General features: G+C 46.6%; 3 protein-coding genes across 3 annotated transcripts in view; 2 read left to right on the top strand and 1 right to left on the bottom strand.

Moving 5' to 3' along the window:
- The first annotated feature begins 70 nt into the window (after positions 1-70).
- Positions 71-5218, top strand: AMT (aminomethyltransferase). Its single transcript, XM_006196299.4, has 9 exons — positions 71-516; positions 607-774; positions 1313-1393; positions 2385-2516; positions 2878-2956; positions 3261-3406; positions 3491-3671; positions 4076-4231; positions 4337-5218. Exons 1-9 carry the CDS (start codon positions 424-426, stop codon positions 4513-4515), a joined length of 1215 nt encoding a protein of 404 aa, XP_006196361.1. The 5' UTR covers positions 71-423; the 3' UTR covers positions 4516-5218.
- A 276-nt stretch (positions 5219-5494) lies between these two features.
- On the bottom strand, positions 5495-8696 carry TCTA (T cell leukemia translocation altered). Its single transcript, XM_006196303.4, has 3 exons — positions 8323-8696; positions 7922-7976; positions 5495-6898 (listed from the first exon to the last, which is right to left on the bottom strand). Exons 1-3 carry the CDS (start codon positions 8543-8545, stop codon positions 6856-6858), a joined length of 321 nt encoding a protein of 106 aa, XP_006196365.1. The 5' UTR covers positions 8546-8696; the 3' UTR covers positions 5495-6855.
- A 113-nt stretch (positions 8697-8809) lies between these two features.
- The window catches only part of RHOA (ras homolog family member A), a 44732-nt gene continuing 34628 nt past the window's right edge, over positions 8810-18913 (top strand). The window contains exons 1-2 of the mRNA XM_072941264.1: positions 8810-9150; positions 12868-12946. The gene's annotated coding sequence lies outside the window, so the exon portion shown is untranslated. The remainder of the gene's footprint in view (positions 9151-12867; positions 12947-18913) is intronic.

Genomic DNA, 18913 nt, shown 5'->3' with positions numbered 1-18913 from the left:
GCTCATGTGGCTGGCTCCACCCTCCTGTGCCCTCTCCACCCCTTCCCCTCCCCCGTGTGACCTTACACTCCTGTTGTCCTAAACTGGTGATTCAGGCCTTTCAGCCCTTTGCAGAACTTTGGCCCTTTGGAGGCAGGGCAGTCAGCCAGGGAGGTCTAGCCCCCAGCTCTATTCCTGAGCGGTTAATTGGCTCCAACCGTCCAGTCTGGGCTGATCAGAGGGGAGCGCCTGGGGCTATTTCCCCGCCTATGGAAGTTCATGCATTCTGTTCTCTAAAGCCCCGCCTGCCCTTGGGGCTGCCCACTCCCTCTTCTGATCCCCCCTGGCGGGGGAGAGACCTCTTCAAGCAGGGCCCGGACTACATCTCCCAGCGTGCCTGGCAGAGTGGTGGCCTCTGTGTGCCGGCTGCACCAGTTGCGGGCAATGATGCAGCGGACTGTGAGCATGGTGTCCCGTTTGGGCTTGCGTCTGCAGGCGCCCCCCTTGGCCCTGGGCCGTCCGCTCAGTTGTGCACAGGTGGGATAGAGGGTGATGGTGTGTGGAGGGTGGGGGAGGGAGAGGGCTGGGGTCTGGGGCCTTGGTGGCACTGAGCCCGGCCGCCCGCAGGACGTGCTCCGCAGGACACCACTCTATGACTTCCACCTGGCACATGGCGGGAAGATGGTGGCATTCGCGGGCTGGAGCCTGCCAGTGCAGTACCGGGACAGCCACATTGACTCACACCTGCACACACGCCGGCACTGCTCACTCTTTGACGTGTCCCACATGATGCAGGTGAGCCAGGGAGTGTGCTGACTGTGAGACCAGGGCTTCCTCCTCATCCACAGTGGTGCAGCCCTCGACTTTCTTTGCTGGGAGCTGGAGTCCAAGGGCAGCCCTCTCAGAAGCGATGGAGGTCTTAGGGGGTTAGTGGACTGTGGCCCCCAGTAAATTAACTCAGATGGTCTTCTGATCACCTCCTGTTTAATCTCTCCAACCTGCCCCACTGAGTGATGTACCTCAATGTCTTGGGCTTTCCAGGGCTGCCACTCATTCTCATCCACTGTCCTGGGTATTGGTTTGGAAAGGGGGGTATTTCAGGAAGGTGCTGGGCCTTTTCAAGTTCCCTAAAACCACAAGTATACCCCTCTGTATTGGCTGATGTAAGGGAGTCAAAGTGGCGTTTCTGCCACCTGCAGAACCAAAGGACCAGTAGTCAGGCACTTTGGCTGCATTGAACTGTGCTGTGGGTGGCAGGAAGGATGCCTCCTTGCTCCATGGCTGTCTAGATTTAGCTATTGCAGTGGCCTGAGGCTTTTGATCTCTTTCCCAGACCAAGATATTTGGCCGTGACCGGGTGAAGCTGATGGAGAGTCTAGTGGTTGGCGATATTGCTGAGCTAAGGCCAGATCAGGTGGGCCCTTCTTTTATTTCTGGTCAGTGAGTGAGCAGTCATGAGCCAGCAAACCAGTCTGAGTCCCTGCTTCGGGCTTGGGGGCACAGTGTCTCAGGGGTTGCATTCTTGAGGGACGGAGTCCCTGAGTCATGTCCAGACACCCAGCTGTCTGCAGGGAAAGTCCTATCCCATCCCCATCACATCAAGCTGGGAGACCAGAAACCCAGGTTCATGTCCTATTCTGTGACCTTCCATGGTGCCAACCCCTTATGATTCAAAGTATAGTCCCTAAACCAGCAGTCTTATCACCACTTGAAACTCGTTAGGAATACACTTTCAGGCCCCACTCCAGACCTGTTGAATGAGAACCTACATTTTAACAAGATCTCAGGTGATTCATATGACCTCTTAACCTCTGAGGCCAGCCTCACAGTATTCTGGGACATTGCCGTGGAACACATGGGATCCTTAAGATAAACTTCAAAGCTTCTGTCCTGAGGTCTGGGGCCGGGGTCCTGGGGGAACCTGAGTGAAGAGGTCTTGATGCTGGACGGATGCCCTAGGTCTGGGTGGGAAAAATTATAGATTAAGTGTGAGATGAGGTGCTCAGTACTGAGTAGGGAGGGGTGCAGAGGCACCACCAGATCAAGTAGGTCCCCCAAGGTGAGGAAGAGATAAAAATTTTTCACTATATGAGGATCAAAAACCTGGACTTGGATGGGTTGGTGTATAGCTCAATTGGTGGAGTGCATGCTAAGCATGCATGAGGTACTTGGTTAAATTCTCAGTACCTCCATTTGAAAAAGAAAACAAAACAAAATGAAGAAAAACCTGGAGTTCGGCAGGGGTCTGGGATGACCCAGCCTTACTCCTTGCAACCTACACCCCCAGCCCTGTGCATGCGGGTTCATGAGTTTGTGGTGGCTGAGTAGGCCCAGAGACATGTCTGACTCACACTCAATCTTGACCTCTTGGATCTGGAGGCAAAGGTGCTCTGCTTTGATGCTAGGGGACACTGTCGCTGTTTACCAATGAGGCTGGAGGCATCTTAGATGACTTGATTGTGACCAACACTTCTGAAGGACACCTATATGTGGTGTCTAATGCTGGCTGCTGGGAGAAGGACCTGGCCCTCATGCAGGTACAGCCCCTCTGTGTGCTAGGTACCTTGTCTTCCTTGTTCACCACAGCATCCTTGTTGTCCAGGACAGACCTGGAATGGCCAAGGGGCTCAGAAAATGGCTCTTTGAAAGAACAGCAGGCCTGAGCAGGCCCTCCCTGGAGCGTGCTAGGTGAGGGAGGTGGGGAGGTGAAGTTGACCCTGGCCCCTAAGTGAGCATCTCCTGGTGAAGGTGGAGGGCTGGACCCTGATGTTAGAGCTGGCAGACCCGGGCGTAATATAGGAACCAGTCTACTCGGCCCAGCTCTGCAGCACCCGGACTGCGGTAGGTGCTCAGTAAGTGGTCCTAGAGCTAATGTGCTATTTCTATCTTTCCTTTCAGGACAGGGTTAGAGAGCTTCATAACATGGGCAGTGATGTAGGCCTGGAGGTGATAGATAATGCTCTGCTAGCCCTGCAAGGTAAGCAGGACAGGCTGGGTTTGGAGTTGACTTTTGCCTTCCAGGTTTCCTCTATTGCTTAGCACAGAGGCCATGCCAGGAGGAAGGTAAGGATGGTGTGCTATTTGTGCACAATAATTCTAAGTTTGGTACCATGCCTTCCCTCTACCTGCGTCTACAAGGCTCCACGGGCTGTGGACAAGAGCATCTTCACTCACCTACAGAATAGGGCTTGCTGAGGGCTTGTTCTAGTTCCTAAGGGCTGTGATCCAGCTTTGCAGGGCACTGGGACCCAGACACTTGGTTTCTGACTCCCTGGGTCCAGGCCCCACTGCGGCACAGGTGCTCCAGGCTGGTGTGGCAGATGACCTGAGGAAACTGCCCTTCATGACCAGTGCTGTGATGGAGGTGTTTGGCGTGTCTGGCTGCCGTGTGACCCGCTGTGGCTACACAGGAGAGGATGGTGTGGAGGTATGTCAAGAAGTGGGCACAAGGTAGTGCAGGGCACAGGGCTCTGGGGCTCGCTGCCCACCTGCTCTCTGGTGTCTCTTGTAGATCTCTGTGCCGGCAGTGGAGGCAGTCCGCCTGGCAACAGCTCTGTTGGAAAACCCAGAGGTGAAGCTGGCTGGGCTGGCAGCCCGGGACAGCCTGCGCCTGGAGGCAGGCCTCTGCCTGTATGGGAATGACATTGATGAACACACCACGCCTGTGGAAGGCAGCCTCAGTTGGACACTGGGTGAGCTGGGCTAGCACTCAGGCAGGGGATCCTGAAGGCTGGAGTGGCCCTTCATGGGACCAGCCAGCTCATGACTTCTTCCAAGGTTGTATAGCCTGGAGGAAGTGACACAGCCTCCCTGAACCTTCATCCTCTGAAGGCATCACAGTGGCTTTGCCCACTGAATGCTGAGGACCCTCAGGCTGAGGTGGGCAGCATGGCCTCTGAGACTAGCGGGCAGGAGGTGTGCAGCTGAATGACTCATTTCAGAGGAGGAATGGGGCCTGGGGGAAGGGGGCCTGGACCTTGGTCCCCAACTGAAGGGGCCTTGATGCTGGATAGATGTCACTTGGGGTCCTTGTTGCTAGGACCTCCTGTGGTCAGGAGTCCTGTGACTGTGGCTTAAGTCTTGTGTCATGTTCCAGGGAAGCGCCGCCGAGCTGCCATGGACTTCCCAGGAGCCTCAGTCATTGTTCCCCAGCTGAAGGGCAAGGTGCAGCGGAGGCGTGTGGGGTTAACGTGTGAGGGGGCTCCTGTGCGGATGCACAACGCCATCCTGAGCACGGAGGGCACCGTGATTGGTAGGTGGACCAGGGAAGTTGGAGAGTCCTTGTCTCTTCCCCAGGAGGGTGGGGGTACTGGACTGTCAAGGTGGTGGCATTGACAGATGGCCTCTGCCCGGACAGGTACTGTGACCAGTGGCTGCCCCTCGCCCTGCCTGAAGAAGAATGTGGCAATGGGTTATGTGCCCTATGAATATAGTCGGCCAGGTACCCCACTGCTGGTAGAGGTGCGGCGGAAGCAGCAGGTGGCTGTGGTCAGCAAGATGCCCTTTGTGCCCACAAACTACTACACCCTTAAGTAAGGATGATGGGGCAGGGCCCTCCCCTCTAGGAGCCTTGCTCTGGAGGGCACTGTACAAGGGGTTAGTCAGGAAGCTGAGGGAGAACACACTATGGGTAGGTGGCGGCTGATTCTGGTTGAGGTGGGATACACCACCTGTCCCATCTCATCCAGTGCCGCTGCAACTTCAAGACCCCATTTCTCAGTAATGGAGCCCACATTCCCATTGACCCCACTCTTGCCTGCTGGGAAGCATCAGTTCTGGCACCTCTCCCTCCCACTCTGCTAGGTGCTGGCTGTGAAGGAGAGGCTCACCTTTAGCCGGAGGATAAAGCCTGCCCAACCTACCTCACCACAGTTCTTCATACCACAAAGGGTTATTACCTTGGGCAGTGCTGGCTACCTCCTCTAGTTCACTTTCCCTGGGCAGGAATAACTTTTGACTCACAGAGGGTTGGCCCAGTAGGGCTGCCGTGCCCGTGTGTAAACTTGGGGATGGCTGAGGGGGCATGGACTCACTCTTCCACGTTCTTTAGTTGGCCCAACCTGCTGCCCAGTAGCCAACGCTGCCAGGCTCACCTCCTGTTCTGAGCCCCAGGGCTGTTGTAGGGCAGGCTGGGCCTCCTCCTTGACTTGCCTTATACTGGGCTGACTTTGGCCCCTGGGGGTCATTACTGGACTCCACTGACTCCTAAAAACAATATTAAAAGAGCTTTCTTCTTGCTTGCCAGTCTCTAGCTTCACTGTTCTCTGACCATAGGGTTCCTGGGGTGCCAAGCCAATGCCTTCCTTCCTGGACTCTGAGACAGGCTCAGAGTGGGTTCCCCTTGAGAAGGGCAGGTCTATAAAAACTCATGGGGATAGTGCCTCTGTTGGGCACCCATCACCTCTGCCAGACGTTGCATTTTGGGTGCTCCAAGAGCAACAGCCCCCAGGGTATTCCCTCTCCAGTTTCCCCCATGCGTGCATACTCTGTCTTGTCTGAATAACCACACAGCTGGTGCACTTCCATGTTTAATAAGCTATATCCTCAATTGAGCCTAGGGTGAAATGTGAGACCCTGACACCAGTTGTGGTGTTTGTAGGCCTAGGGCTGCAAAACCATCATCCCACCAGCCAGAGGATACTCCAGAGGATATGTGCATGAGCTCAGCGTAGTCCTACTCCAGTGCACTCTTCAGACTGTCTAGGCAAAGGCTGCCAGATGGAAATGTGACATTTAACAGAGGAAGCAGGCAGCGGGACACTGAAGTACCTGGTGGCCCAGCAGAAGCAGGCAGAATAGTATGGCCATCAGGGAAGGAGGCAGGTCTAGGGTCACATGGCTTTCAGGGACTGGCGTTTGCCACTTACACTTTTGAAAGCTCCCTTGGCCCACTGTGGAAGTGGCAGGCCTGCCTAGCTTGTGGCTCTTCCCTGTTGAGGGTTTTTGGGGGTCAACTAGTGGGGAGGAGCTAAGCCTGTACCCCAGGCTTTTGGGATGAAGCTCTTGTGGTTCCAGGTCAAGACAGGAAGTGGTGAGGCCGCAGGGCTTGGTGGGGCTGCTCTGCACTAACTGCTTAGTACCTTCCTGTGGGGCAGGATATAAACCCACAATCCTGTGGGCACTTAAGCAGTGGGGATAGGAAGTCACCCCTGGGACTCAGCCTCTTTCAGGCACCCACCTTCCTTCTGTGAAGGACTGAGAGGAATATGAGTACAGTGCTTGGGAAAAGATAATTTCCATAGCCTGACTCATGCCTGCAGAACTCAGGATGGGCCAAGGGAGGTGGGTGTTCAGTGTCTCCATGTCCAGGGGGTGCCAGCTGCCCCCTGCTTTGTACTTGTATGGCTAGCTAAGTAACCAGATATTATAAGGCTGTGTCCAGGCTAGGATTCCCTGGCTCGCTGCCAACAAAGCCAAACCAAAGAAATTCCAGAAACTCAGGGCTTAGGGGAAAACAGACTTGCCTTACAAATTTCAGAGCTGGTCACTCAGGCTTACTCTCAGAAGGAAAAAATCTCTACAGGGTCATATCCAAGAGGGATGAGAAGAGGAACAGGATAAAGCCAAGACAGAAAATGGACTGTTCGCCTCCCCAACCCAGAGGCTTCTGAGCTGACCCCTGAAGAAGGAGGAGCATGCCTTCTCTCCTTAAGGCACCCAGATCAGGGTAGAGGCAAACTCTTTACTGGCCCGTGCCTGGGGCTGCTGGAGGCAAGGCCAAGGGCAGTGAAGGCCCATCCCTGCAAGTGCTGGGGTGCTCCCTGCCCCAACCCCCTACCCCACTGCAGTCGTCCCTGGTGTCTGGGCAGCAGCAGAACCCAGTGTGGGAGCCAGCAGACCCGGTGATGTCCCTGGAGACCCCTCTGCTGCCTTCCCTTATTCTCTGTGGGTTTTGAGAGGCTCATTTGCTGCTGTTTCCCTGAAAGTGATGGAAAAGAGAAGAGAGGGGTTATTCCACAGGCAGCACAACAGTCCCCTTTTTGGGGGCTGACCTGGGCTCAGTAAGGTCACACTATAATGTAGATCTCTCTGCTGAGTTTCTGGCCCACACTAGGCCTGCAGGCTCGTTCTCCCTCTGGCTTCCCCACCTTGTGATGATGCTCCCATTCTTCCCCAGTTGCCCAGGACAGAAACCTGGGCAGTGGCAGACGTCCTAACTGGCCTCTTGCCTTCTCTATTGGACCCCTTTATCTATTTGCCATGAAGGAGGCAGTTATAAAGGCAAATGAGATCAGGCCATGGTCTTGCTGAATCAGTCCTTCAATAGCTTCCTGAGTCTTGGGACAGGGTGTTACAGGTCCTTTCAGGCCTTTATGTTTGAGCTCCAGTGTCACAGCCTTGCCTATCCTCCAATAGTTACCCTTGTTCTTGCCTCTGGGCCTTGTTTTATTCATTCTCTTTACTTGGTACACTTTACCACCCCCTAGCCTTTGCCCTTAGCTTAGGTGTCTTTGGGATACACCTGCTCTGACAGCGCTCCCCTTTTAAAACTCTGGCTCCTCTTGAAAGCAGGACCTGCGTTGTTCTTGTTCTCTAAGCCTAGTGTGGCTGCTGCCATGTGGAGCTCAGAGATCAGCTGAATGAGTTTACGTTGTACAGATAAAGAGGCTGATCCTGATGAGGCCAGGCAGTGCACTAAGGACAGAGGCTCCTGCCTTTCCAACTGAGGGGCTGACAAGTGGAACCCAACAGACTTGCCACTTCATCTCAGAAACTGTAACAATAATGCTTCCCACCCCACAGATTACTGAAAAGCATACTGATGAAATGTTTAGACATCAGTGTCACCCAAAGCCTGGGCTCTACTTGCAGACCTTAGAGTTTGCTGCAAAGGCCACTAAGCTGGTGGACTCCTACCCTGAGAATGCCTCTTCCCTGTTCTTAGTATAGGAGTGGCCTCTGCCTGCCAAGATGGGGTTGAGATGGGAACAGATTTACTCACCAGGAAGGGAAATGCGTGGAGCCATCAGGTGTGGATCCGTTCTGGCCGCCCAGACCTGGGGGCAGGAACACATCCAGAGCTGCAGCAGACTTGGGGTGGGTATCTGAGCAGTCATCAGCCCAGGTCAGGTTAGAGGCCAGAGATATTGTTTGATAGAGTGTGGTGGAGACCCTAAGGGATTATTGGTATTGTCTGGTGGAGATTCAAAGGAAGTTATAATGTGATGGGTGGGCTGGTGGGGTTTCTTTCATGAAATGATATGTTGGCATGGGTCAGGGTACAGCGTTAAGTCGTGATGAAGTTCTCAGGGGACCAGGGGCAGTCTAGGGAGGTTCTGGGGAGCCCAAAGGTACAGTCGGTGGGAGAGGGGACGGCCAGCGGGAGTTGGTGGGGAGCCTCACCTGGGCGGTGATACAACCCGGTCACCGTACTCCCGTAGAACCCCCACGCCAGCTGGATGCCCAGAAGACTTAACACCAACCAAAGCAGCAGCAGCTTGAAGAGAGTCACGCGCATGTCCTGCGCCTCCCACTCCCGCAGGAACTCGCTGCCAAGGGCGCCCAGGGCGCCCAGCACCGTGGCCGACAGAGTCTGCAGAGACTGTCCAGACCAAGGCTCCGCCATGACTGGCTGGCGCCCCACCCGGACAACTGTCACCGTAGTCCCCACTGCGCAGGCGTCTGAGCTTCCGGGGCCAGGCTCACTAATGCGCACGCGTAAACCCAGGCAAAGAGCGCCTACCTCGCTTGCGCGAAGAGTTGGCAGTTTGGGGAGGAGTATTAACACCGCGCACGCGCACCTAGCCCCACCCAGCTTACTTAAAGGATGAGTGACTCGGGGAGTATAAAATAGCAACCAGGTCTTTTATAGTCCCAGAGTTCCCGTGATGCCCCACGAGGCTGCAATGATTGGTTAAGAGCCTTGCTCTTAGGGCGTTGACGCGCTTCTGAGCAATCGTGGCTAGGCAACGAGTGCGCGCGTGTGCGCGGGACCGCGACTGGGGCCGGCTTGAGCCCGCTGGGCACACGGGGGCGCGCACGTCGTTCCCCGCCCTCCCGCCGCCGTCGCCGCCCGCTCTTGCTCGCTCGCGCTCCCGGCCCGCCGCCCTCCGTCGGTTCTCTCGTTAGTCCGTCGCCGCCTCCTAAGCCACCCGCCGTAGTCTTCGAGCTTGCGACTCGCGGACAGGCGTCCTCGGCGCGGAGAGGCCGGACTCGGAGTCGTCGCCTGAGGTGAGTGAGAGGTTTCCCTCCTGGCGCCGCGGTGCCCCGGGCCCGCCCGCCCGGCACTCTTCCGGCCGCCGCCCCGCCGCGGCCGCGCCCCACCTGCTGCTCTCGGCCCGCCGCCCCAGGACCCTAGCCCCTGACCCTGACTCCGGGCCTGGGACCCATGCCCAGCTCCCCGAAGCCGCAGCCCCGCCCGTACAGTCCCCGGAAGCGCGCCCCGCGGCCTCCCGCGCCCCTTCCCCCGCCCCGCCAGGCCTGGTGGAGCCCTAGCCATCCGCCTGCGGTCCCCGGCGCTTCCTCTCTTAGGGCCCGGCAGGGCGGGCACTCCGAGTCTGGCCCCGCGACCCGCTGGGCTGCCAGCCCCTAAGGAGCGCGCGTGGCTATCGGAGTTGAAATGGGAAAGAAACTTCACAACTCCATTTTGGCTTTTACATTTAATATGAAACATGAATCACCGTTTTGTACTGGTTGAAGTCCAGTTATATTTTGAATATTTTCTTCTTTAATGCAGTATTCTTTGAGATTGTGTAAGTAAAACATAGTGTTGAAATCTTAGTAGGATTCTTCGGTATTGAAAAGAAGGGAATTTTCTAATTGCAAAGAACATTTTTCATGATTTAAACTAGCATCAAAATAGAGTATTAACTTACAGTTTTGCTTAGTCTGTTACTACCTTAGGAGTCACCTAAACATCTGTCTTTTGTTACCGATTGGTTTTAGTTACAAGTTCATTAAGTAGCACTATTTGTACTCAAATTGATTTGGTCAAAACCATTTTTAGTAGTTTATGATAGAAAAGTGGCATTCTTTTTACCTTAGAGTCGCTTTCACTTGTGTTTCTTAATAGTTCTGATTTAAAATTTTTAACTCTGTTGGTAACTTGTTTGGTTCTTTTTATGTTTAAGACAGTCTTGAAGTAAGTGTTCCTTGCAGGTGTGTAATCAGATTACATTCCTGGTGGATCTGAAGGGGGGAAAATACTTAAAAAAATTCTTTTAAACGTTGTATGTGGTGAGAATTTTTCAGGCACTTTGTGTCGTACACCCAGATAGTAGGATACTGTGTATGTACCAATACATGATTGTCACTTTAGACATGGCTAAATTGGAAGAGTTTTTTTTTTGAGTATTTGGCACAAGTGATATCATTTAGACTGAAAATACAAGATTAGTTTTTAATTGTAAAGGATAACTTATTGAAGGATCTCTTTTGATAAATTGTCTGCTTTTGTAGAGCACTGGTGGCTCTTGGGGACACAAAGTATATAAGATGGAACTTGGTTTTGATCAGTCTAGTACCAGACTTACCTGTTCTAAAAACCTGTACTAGGGGGAAGAAGAGAATAGGAATCCACTGACTTTTTCATTGATCAAAAATTTTAGACCTGAAGGGAATCCTCAGGATTTGTAGTCTAACCCCAGTTGCAGGTGAGAAACTGAGTCCCAGAGACTTCGGTAAATTTCTGAAGGTCATGTCTAGTCAGGTGCCAGCCAGAACTATTTTCACTATAAGATATTCTCCATGTACTCCCAAACATCTTGCTTTGAGTCAGCTAAAATTCTGGACTTATTCCAGTGTTTCTCCTTATATATATATTGTTGATTTTGTATATAGTGAGAGAATCTGAAAAAACCCAAACAAATTTCAGTTCTTTAGCTTTTAGTCTTCTTTCTGTAATTAGATGATCCTACAGCAGTTGATTGAAATAGGTAAATGAATATACAAAGTCTGTGTCTGGCCTAGTCCCAGCTTTAGATGTTTTGGTTTTCTTGAGGACCAGCTTCTTCAAGAGGGAGGCCCAGACTCCCCTGCTCCAAATCCAACATAATTAGGCCCCAATAAGATGTTATCAGGTGACTACTGACTCTTGTGACTATTGAGGTGGGATGGAGAGAAACAGTGTATATCAAGTATACAGATTACTGAGTGTGTGTATGTGGTAGTGATTGCTGGAGTATTTTCAGTCCTGAGTCCTATTTTGTCTGTCAGTTAACTCCTTTAAAAGTTTATCCTGGTTGTGTGGGGGTGTAAGTTATTAGGAGAGTAAAAACAGGTAGGTCTTCAAGTGTTTCCTGTTGATAGGGTGGAGTCCAAGCAGTGACTGGAGGAGGTGGGTTGCTACTTTGGGCCTTCTTAATTGTACTGTAGCTGAGAGAATTATGTTAACTTTGCCGGAAGAAAGACTGATAATTTCCGTTTTTAAAATTACTAATTTGGGTTTGCTGAGCTAATATAGACAGCACTTTGGGTTTAATTGCATTATGCTACTAGTGATAATGGTAAATACTAAATAATCACTGGATTTTAATCATGTATATTTGTAGTTTTAGAAGGTCCCTAAAGGTATTTTGTCTTCCCTTATTCCTTTATGCACCTGATCGGAGAACTGTTTTCTCTGCACCTTCACACTAATGTAACCAAATTTTAAATTTGTGTTAATATGTCTTGCTGTACCCTGCTCTTTGGGGACATGCTCACTGTTAAGTACTCGTGAGATTAATAAATTAAAATTTTCAAGATAGTTTGAAATTAGTAATTAGTGTAAAATTTCTTTTTCAAGTGTTTGTATTTCAAGTGACTCATTTTTAATCTGTGGTGCTGTAGTATTAAGTAAAGGCCTGGTGTACTCATAATTATGATAGTCATGTGACTGAAAATCAGATAGGCATGAAGCTGCTCATTCTGGGTGTTGGTCTGAGTTTATTAGTGCTTCCTCCAGATGATCCTGAATACATTTTTTATAGCTAATAATTATCAAAATATGGGATACACTGTTAAATTGGAGCCAGTTTGCAGTTAGTACCAAATTGAGCTTGATTTTTTTTTTGAGGGTGGCTAAAGTAAATGTGCTTAAGCATATTTATGACAGTATCTTAATTTTCAAGTGAAGGGAAAGAGAACATAAGCAGCCAGTGAAGTAAGTTTGGAATGGAGTGGAGTCAAGGGAAAAGTGGGAGATAAAATGAAATTAGAGAGGTGGGTAGAGACCACATCATTTAGAACCTTTTAGGACATGGGAAGTTCTTTGGATTTGTTTTGAGATGAGAAATCATCAGATATTTTTTAGCAGGTGAATGATGGAATCATTCATCAAGAGTAGGGGGTAGATTAAGTCCATTCTGACTTTAAACAGTAAACTGCTGCTGATGATTTCTGACAGAGGTATCAGATCTTGTAATATTAATTTCCTTAACCTAATGACTTCAACGGTTTTTTTTTGAAGCCATTGACTTTCTGAAAGTTGTCTTTTAGCCTGTATTTCTCTGTGATGCCTGTATTAAAAAGGAAACATAATTTGATAAAGCAGGTCATTCAGATGTTCTTGGTAGGCTGGGTGGTAGGGATACTGGTTTGCTGTAAAAATTTTTTTAACTTTGCTTTGTGTTTGTAAATTTTTATAATGTTGGAAAATTAATTTACATAGATTTAATCGACTTTGGGGTTTTGCTTTTAAAGGGGCAACTTTTTAAAAAAGGGCAAATATTTGTAATATTCAGAAAATAAGGTTGATGGTGTGCATTTGTTAAGTGAAGGAAGCCAAGATTTGTGTAAAAGTGGTGAATTTTATGGTATGTCAGTTAAAATTAAATTCTGCACCCCCCCCCCGGGGGGGCGGATTCTAAATTCATGGAGCTTTGGACAAGCCCATTTTACATCCTGCGCTTTGGTTTTTTTCCTTCTAAATGAATAGACGTAATTCCTAATTTTTTTTTGTTTTTGTAGTGCCTTACGTCTGAGAAGTTCAAGGCACTTTGTAGAACTTCTGCCATACAGACTGTGGGTCTTGCAGCACATTTGTAAGGTATGTAAATAGAAGACTCTTCTTTCATTCCCCTTCCCCCATGGAAAAGAAATTATTATTTATTTTATATTATATATTAATGTAAGTTCTAGGGAAATGTGGGTGCAACACTATTAATGATTCTCTTCCCTACCAATCTTGAGATGTTTATCTTACTCTGTAACTTTTCTCTCTGATCTTATTTTCCTGTCTCTGTAAGATACTTCTCTAACTTCCTTTTTCTCTTCTATTCTAAGCAATATTTCTTCCTCAGATGAAGATACATTTCCAAACCTCTTAATCTTTAAGGAGGTGGATTTACCATGTTATACATATACTTGTCTCACTTCTGGATCATTCCCATCTTGTTTCTTGTTCTTCATCTTAAAGTTTCATTTTTTCGGTAGAGTAGTTTGGTCATCTTACAGTTTTCCCACAGCCTGTGCTGTGGGTATGTCTAATTATCAGTAGAAAATCAGCCAACCAGAGAATAAGGACCAGAGGACAGTCCTCCCTCTTACCAGAGGGGTCAGCAGTCATAATGGCTTGGGTGGGAGCTATGTTAATAATAGTAGGTGTAACAGCCCATTCAGGGGCTATTTAGATACTTAAACTGATTACAAATAAAGGAAATAATAACATCTTAATTTATTTGCTACCACGTAAGTATCCTGGTCTGTTACCATTTTGATTACCTTTTCTTGTTCTCTTTGGGTCTGAAGGAACTGTATATAAAGAAATGAGCTGTTAAGGGGATGAATATTCTCATTTGGAGATGAACTACCTGGAAGGCATATGATGGTAGTTGTTTTAGTTGGCTTTGAAATTCTCCTTGGCATGGTAAGAGGAATGGTCAAGCTAGCTTGTGGTTCTGTCATTATTCATTCATTGAATAAGTAGATACTGAATAGCAGCTATATGTTCCTGGTGCTGTTCTGGGACACATTTGAGGAAAACAAAGGTTCCTGCCCTCAGGTAGTTTTTACAGTGTCTTTATTCTTAAAAACACAAACATTTTTGAATCATTTCTTCTGCTTTTTTCAGTGTCACTGATGAGAAAGGGGAAAGCACATCAGGTATTAATAATCACAAAAACATTAATATCCCTGCTCATTTTTGTTCTAGTAGGGACTACTGGTGATAGACAAGGAAGGAATAGGCTTGCTTTTTTTAGGGAATAGCATAAAAAGGTTTGAATAGCTGGAGGCTGTAAAACAAGCAGGAGGAGTAGAAGAAATAAAGTCTTACAGGTAGGCAGGGCCCAGATCTTGTAGAGACTGAATTTAGAATTTATTCAGAGTACATTGAGAAGCCATTGAAGGGTTTTTTTAATAAAGGAAGTGATGTGATATTTCTTACTTATATTTTTGGCTGCTCTTTGGAGAATATAGGGAGGCAAAAATGGGAGCAGGGCAATCTTTCAGAGGTTCTTTCAGTCCAGTGACAGATAATAGTGGCTTAGACAGAAATGGTAACAGTGGTAGTGGTAGAGTTCGTGATATATTGTAAGGGAGTGCTGATAGGCTTTGCAGATAGATTGGAAGATGTGGCTTCAAGAAGCCCTGATCCATGGCAAAAGATTAGCCCAGTGCAACTGCTGGACACAGCACCACTGGGCATGATACTCTGTTGCTGTTCCATGAGGCTTGAAATTTCTCCTTTCAGCATATTCAAGTGATGCATTAGGGTGGTTTGATTGGATGACCTCCCTTCACAGATTGCAGACTGTGTTTCAAAGTTGTTTTCTCAGTTCTTTTTTTTTTTTCCCCACATTACTGAGTTAAAAACAAAAAAGTAAGGTTATGGTTTTGCTCTGTAGATTTGCTTAAATCAGATTTTTTACCAGAAATGCCTATGGCCCTGTAATTACAAAGGATTTCTGCTGTAGACATGTGTGTGTCTGTTTATTTTTAAGCAGATTATTTTATTTCTCTGAGCCTCAGAACCTAAAATTTGTGAAATGAACATTCCATTTCATAGAAATCTTAGATTAAGTAACATGTGAAGAGCATAGTGCTCAATACATATTAGTTTTCTCCCTTGGGGGAAATAATTATTCTAACTTTGTAGATTCTTCAAGTGTATTTTTCTTTCAGGATATCAGTGCATTGTATTTATATAGTGACTGCTTTCAGAATGATGAGAATTTTGATAGGAAACTTAAAATTATATAAATTTCTTTACTGCCACCTGACAGAATAGGTCAGGTTTGGTGTTTTCATTTTGTTTGTTTCAATATGTTTGGTGTTTTCATTTTCTTGTCTTGTTTAACAGTAGGAGTTAGTATGTTGGGGCTTATGTCCTAGGGTTTTATCATTTTTATAAATGTTAACTGACATCACGAATAATAGTTTGGTAACATGAGACCATGTAAATCACAAATTGTCTAGATTCGTTCTTGGGTCGTAGTAGTGATTCTGCCTTTATCTGACTCTGAGATCATTTAGTTCTACTCTTAAGCATCAGTAAATAGTAACAGCAGAGATGGTACTCTGACAAGTGGACAGAAGAGTAGATACATGAGGTGGAGATTTTTTTTTCTACTGTTACTTGCTGCCACTACTTTTTATAACTGACGGGGTTTTGAACAATATCTAATCCATGCCAACTCTCGTGTCCACTTTTGTGTCTAACTGTGGCTGAAGAATCTTTAATCATGAAGTTAGAAGCATTTGTTTATCATGTATTGGCTATATGCAAACTTCATTTATCTTTCAGGCTTATTCTTTAGAAATTGTATTTTCCATTAATTAAGTTTTCCAATTTTATTAACCTTGCATCCTTACCATAGTCCCTAGGACAAAAGTCCCTAAAACTTCTGGGAAAATGTTTTGAACCACTTTGTCAATTTAACAGTGTGCCCCAAAAAGCAGTTCCCCACAAAAAAAAAAAATGATGTTTTTTTGCAAGAAAGAGGGACAAAAGAAAATAGAGTTTTATTTTACGAAGTTCCCAACTGCTCTAAATAGAGAGATTCAATTCCATCACTTTAAACAATTGTTTGTTTTTACTTTGTTGTTGAAACTTCTACATTTGTTATATGTATGCTGTTATTTTTTACCTTACTCTCATGGTGGTTGTGTCTAAGTCAGTGTGGTGCAGATGTGTTTGTCCTCTGGTGCCTCTTCCATGGACCCAGAGAGCAGATGTTAAATGCCGTTGTTCTAGTGTACTTTTACATAACTTTACTATTTGTTATTTAAATTTTGAGATTTAAAGAAGTATGTTTAAGGTGGATATTTAATGTAACAGTACAGTTTTTGACCATGAGATAATTTTTATTACGTGATTTGACAGTTTTATCGGAAAAACTGCATTTAGAGTTTTTTGTGGAAAAGTTCTTTTCTGGATAGTCTTTTGTTTAACTTTTAAAATTATTCAGAAGGAAGCTCTGTTTATCTTTTAAAGGCCTTAAGTTCAGAAAAGGAAGGCAGTAGAATATCTGAGGTAAGAACATGGGCTCTCTGGAGAGACTGACAGTTAAGAACCAGCTCTTACACTTGACAGTTTATGACTCTGAATAGTAAGATGACCCCTTTACAGCTCAGTTCCTCTTCTGTAGAATGAGGATAACAGAGTGCTGTGAAGGTTCAGTGAGAATATTTTATATCCCTTAACTGTACACTTAAAAATGGTTAAGTTGCTAAATTTTGTTATGCATATTTTACCACAATTATTTTTTAAAAAGGGAAAATGCACTAGGCAAAAATAAAATAATACAGTAAGGTTATTATAAAAACTATGTTCTTCCTATCCCAGAGTGTAGTCCTTCTCTCATAGTATTGCTTCCTTTGGATCTCTAAAGATATTTTGGAGCAACACACAGCAGCCTCCTTAAACCTGCTCTCTGCACTCCACTCTGAGGTGAGCTCAGTAGACGGCTCTTAGCCCTGTCCTGCAGCTTTGTCATCGAGGGAGTGACCTGGGACCTTCTCTTCCTGCTGGCAAGCCTGCCTGCCTTGGAACCCAGTGACCTGGTTGTTAAAGACAGTTGCTTCTGCTATGACTGGCAAGGCCTGCAGCCAGGCTGGATGATCTGTGCAGTACTCCTGTGCATCACTGGAATCTTGTTCGCCTGAGTGGCAGATGCAAATGTTAGCACAATCAGACACACAGCTCCTTACCTGAAGAAGTAGTATCTTTCATCACTCTAGGCTCTGCCAGTACCTGCTGAACGCAGAACCAGCTTCATGCTGCCCCTCCCCCATGAGGGCCTTATATTTTATGATGGCCTTTCTCTCTAAGGGTGGGGCCTTAGGCTCCCTTCTGAATGGGAGGCTGTTCTAAGCTTATTTCTAAATTAAACTCATCCCTTACCCTGGGGGAAAAAAAGAAATTTTAGAGCAAGGAGGTTGATAAAACATGTATATTAAATGCAGTGTAAGAGGGGTAGAGCATGAAAACAAGCCTTTCTCACATCTTAGCCTCCCAGGGTTTTTGCTTCAGAGAGAACTGCATACCAGTTTCCTGTGTATAAACCAAGTAACTGTTTCATACGTATCCTTCTAGAGATATTGTGTCCTTTTTGATAAATAGACTGTTGCACATCCCACTGTTATGCATCTTATTCTTTCCCCTTAACAATAGGTCTTGGTGGTTATCTGGCAAGATAGTTAAAAGTATATACTGTGGAAAATAGTTTGGCAGTTCCTTAAATAGCTAAATATAGAATTACCATATGACCCAGCAATTCCATTCCTAGATATATACCCAGAAGTATTGAAAACAGGTACTCAAACAAATACTTGTACATAAATGTTCATAGTAGTACTGTTCAGATAGCCAAAAGATGGAAACATTCCAAATGTCCATCAACAGATAAATGGATAAACAAACATACAATGGAATATTACTCAGCTGTTTTTGAAAACGAAGCACTGATACATGCTGCAATACGGATGAACCTTGAAAGTGTTACGCTAAGTAAAAAGCCAGGCACAAAGGCCACATATTGTATAATTTCACTTAAATGAACTATGTAGAATAGGTAAATCCATAGACATACAGCAAATTGGTGGTTGTCAGGTGTTGAGGGTGAGGGGAAACTGGGGACTGATTGCTTAAAGAGTATGAAGTTTTCTTTTGTGGTGGTGAAAATGAATATGTTTTGGAACTTGACAGAGTTGATGGTTGCGCAACATTGTGAATGTACTAAATATCACTGAATTAAACACTTTAAAAGATTAACTTTAGGGGCAAGGGTATAGCTCAGTGGTAGAGAGTGCACTGGGTTCAGTCCCCCAGTGTACCTTTGTAAATAAACAAACAAACAAATACATACACACACACGAACACCTAATTACTCCCTTCCAAAAAAAAATTAAAAAGGTTAACTTTGTGAATTTCACCTTAATTTAAAAAATTTTTTTAATATATTTTCAGGCCCCACCCTGAAGAGTTTTCAAATCTCTTGTGGAACCTGGAGAGGAATAGCAGTTTTTGTGCTAAAATGCAGGGTGCCTAGCATTGCTGAGACATCTCAGCAGGGCATAAGACAGTTCATTGGGGCTCTTGGTCCATTCTTCTCTGTGTGTCAGTTCTCCAGACAAGCATTGTCTTAGGGACAGTGTAAGTGGAGAATTGGGCTACACAAAGTCTGTGCATCTATTTGAGGTTCACCTTGGAATATTTACATTTTGAGGTCAGTGACATTATGCGATCTTTTAGGAAGCCAGAAGGAATGTTTCTTGCAGCCCAGCCCCACGAAGAATTTAAGTCTGGGATGATTTCCACTTGGCAGTATATTGGAAGCTTTGTCTTTGTCCTCTGCTTGCCTTTATGTACCTTAGGCCTGCTGCTCTCTATCTCCAAGGCACTTGAACTGACATTGACCTGTGGCAACTGCTTGATCAAGATGGCCAAATAATAATAGTACCAGGTTCAAGTTCATTATGAACAAATGGGCAGATGCTAGTTTGGGTCTTCTTGCCAGAGGTTTCCTATGTAGCCTGTAACAAATTACATGGCTTTATGTTTTCAATTTAATTT

The sequence above is a fragment of the Vicugna pacos genome, chromosome 17 (assembly GCF_048564905.1).
Source record: "Vicugna pacos chromosome 17, VicPac4, whole genome shotgun sequence".
Classification (NCBI taxonomy): Eukaryota; Metazoa; Chordata; class Mammalia; order Artiodactyla; family Camelidae; genus Vicugna; species Vicugna pacos.
This window is presented reverse-complemented; position numbering and strand designations above follow the sequence as displayed.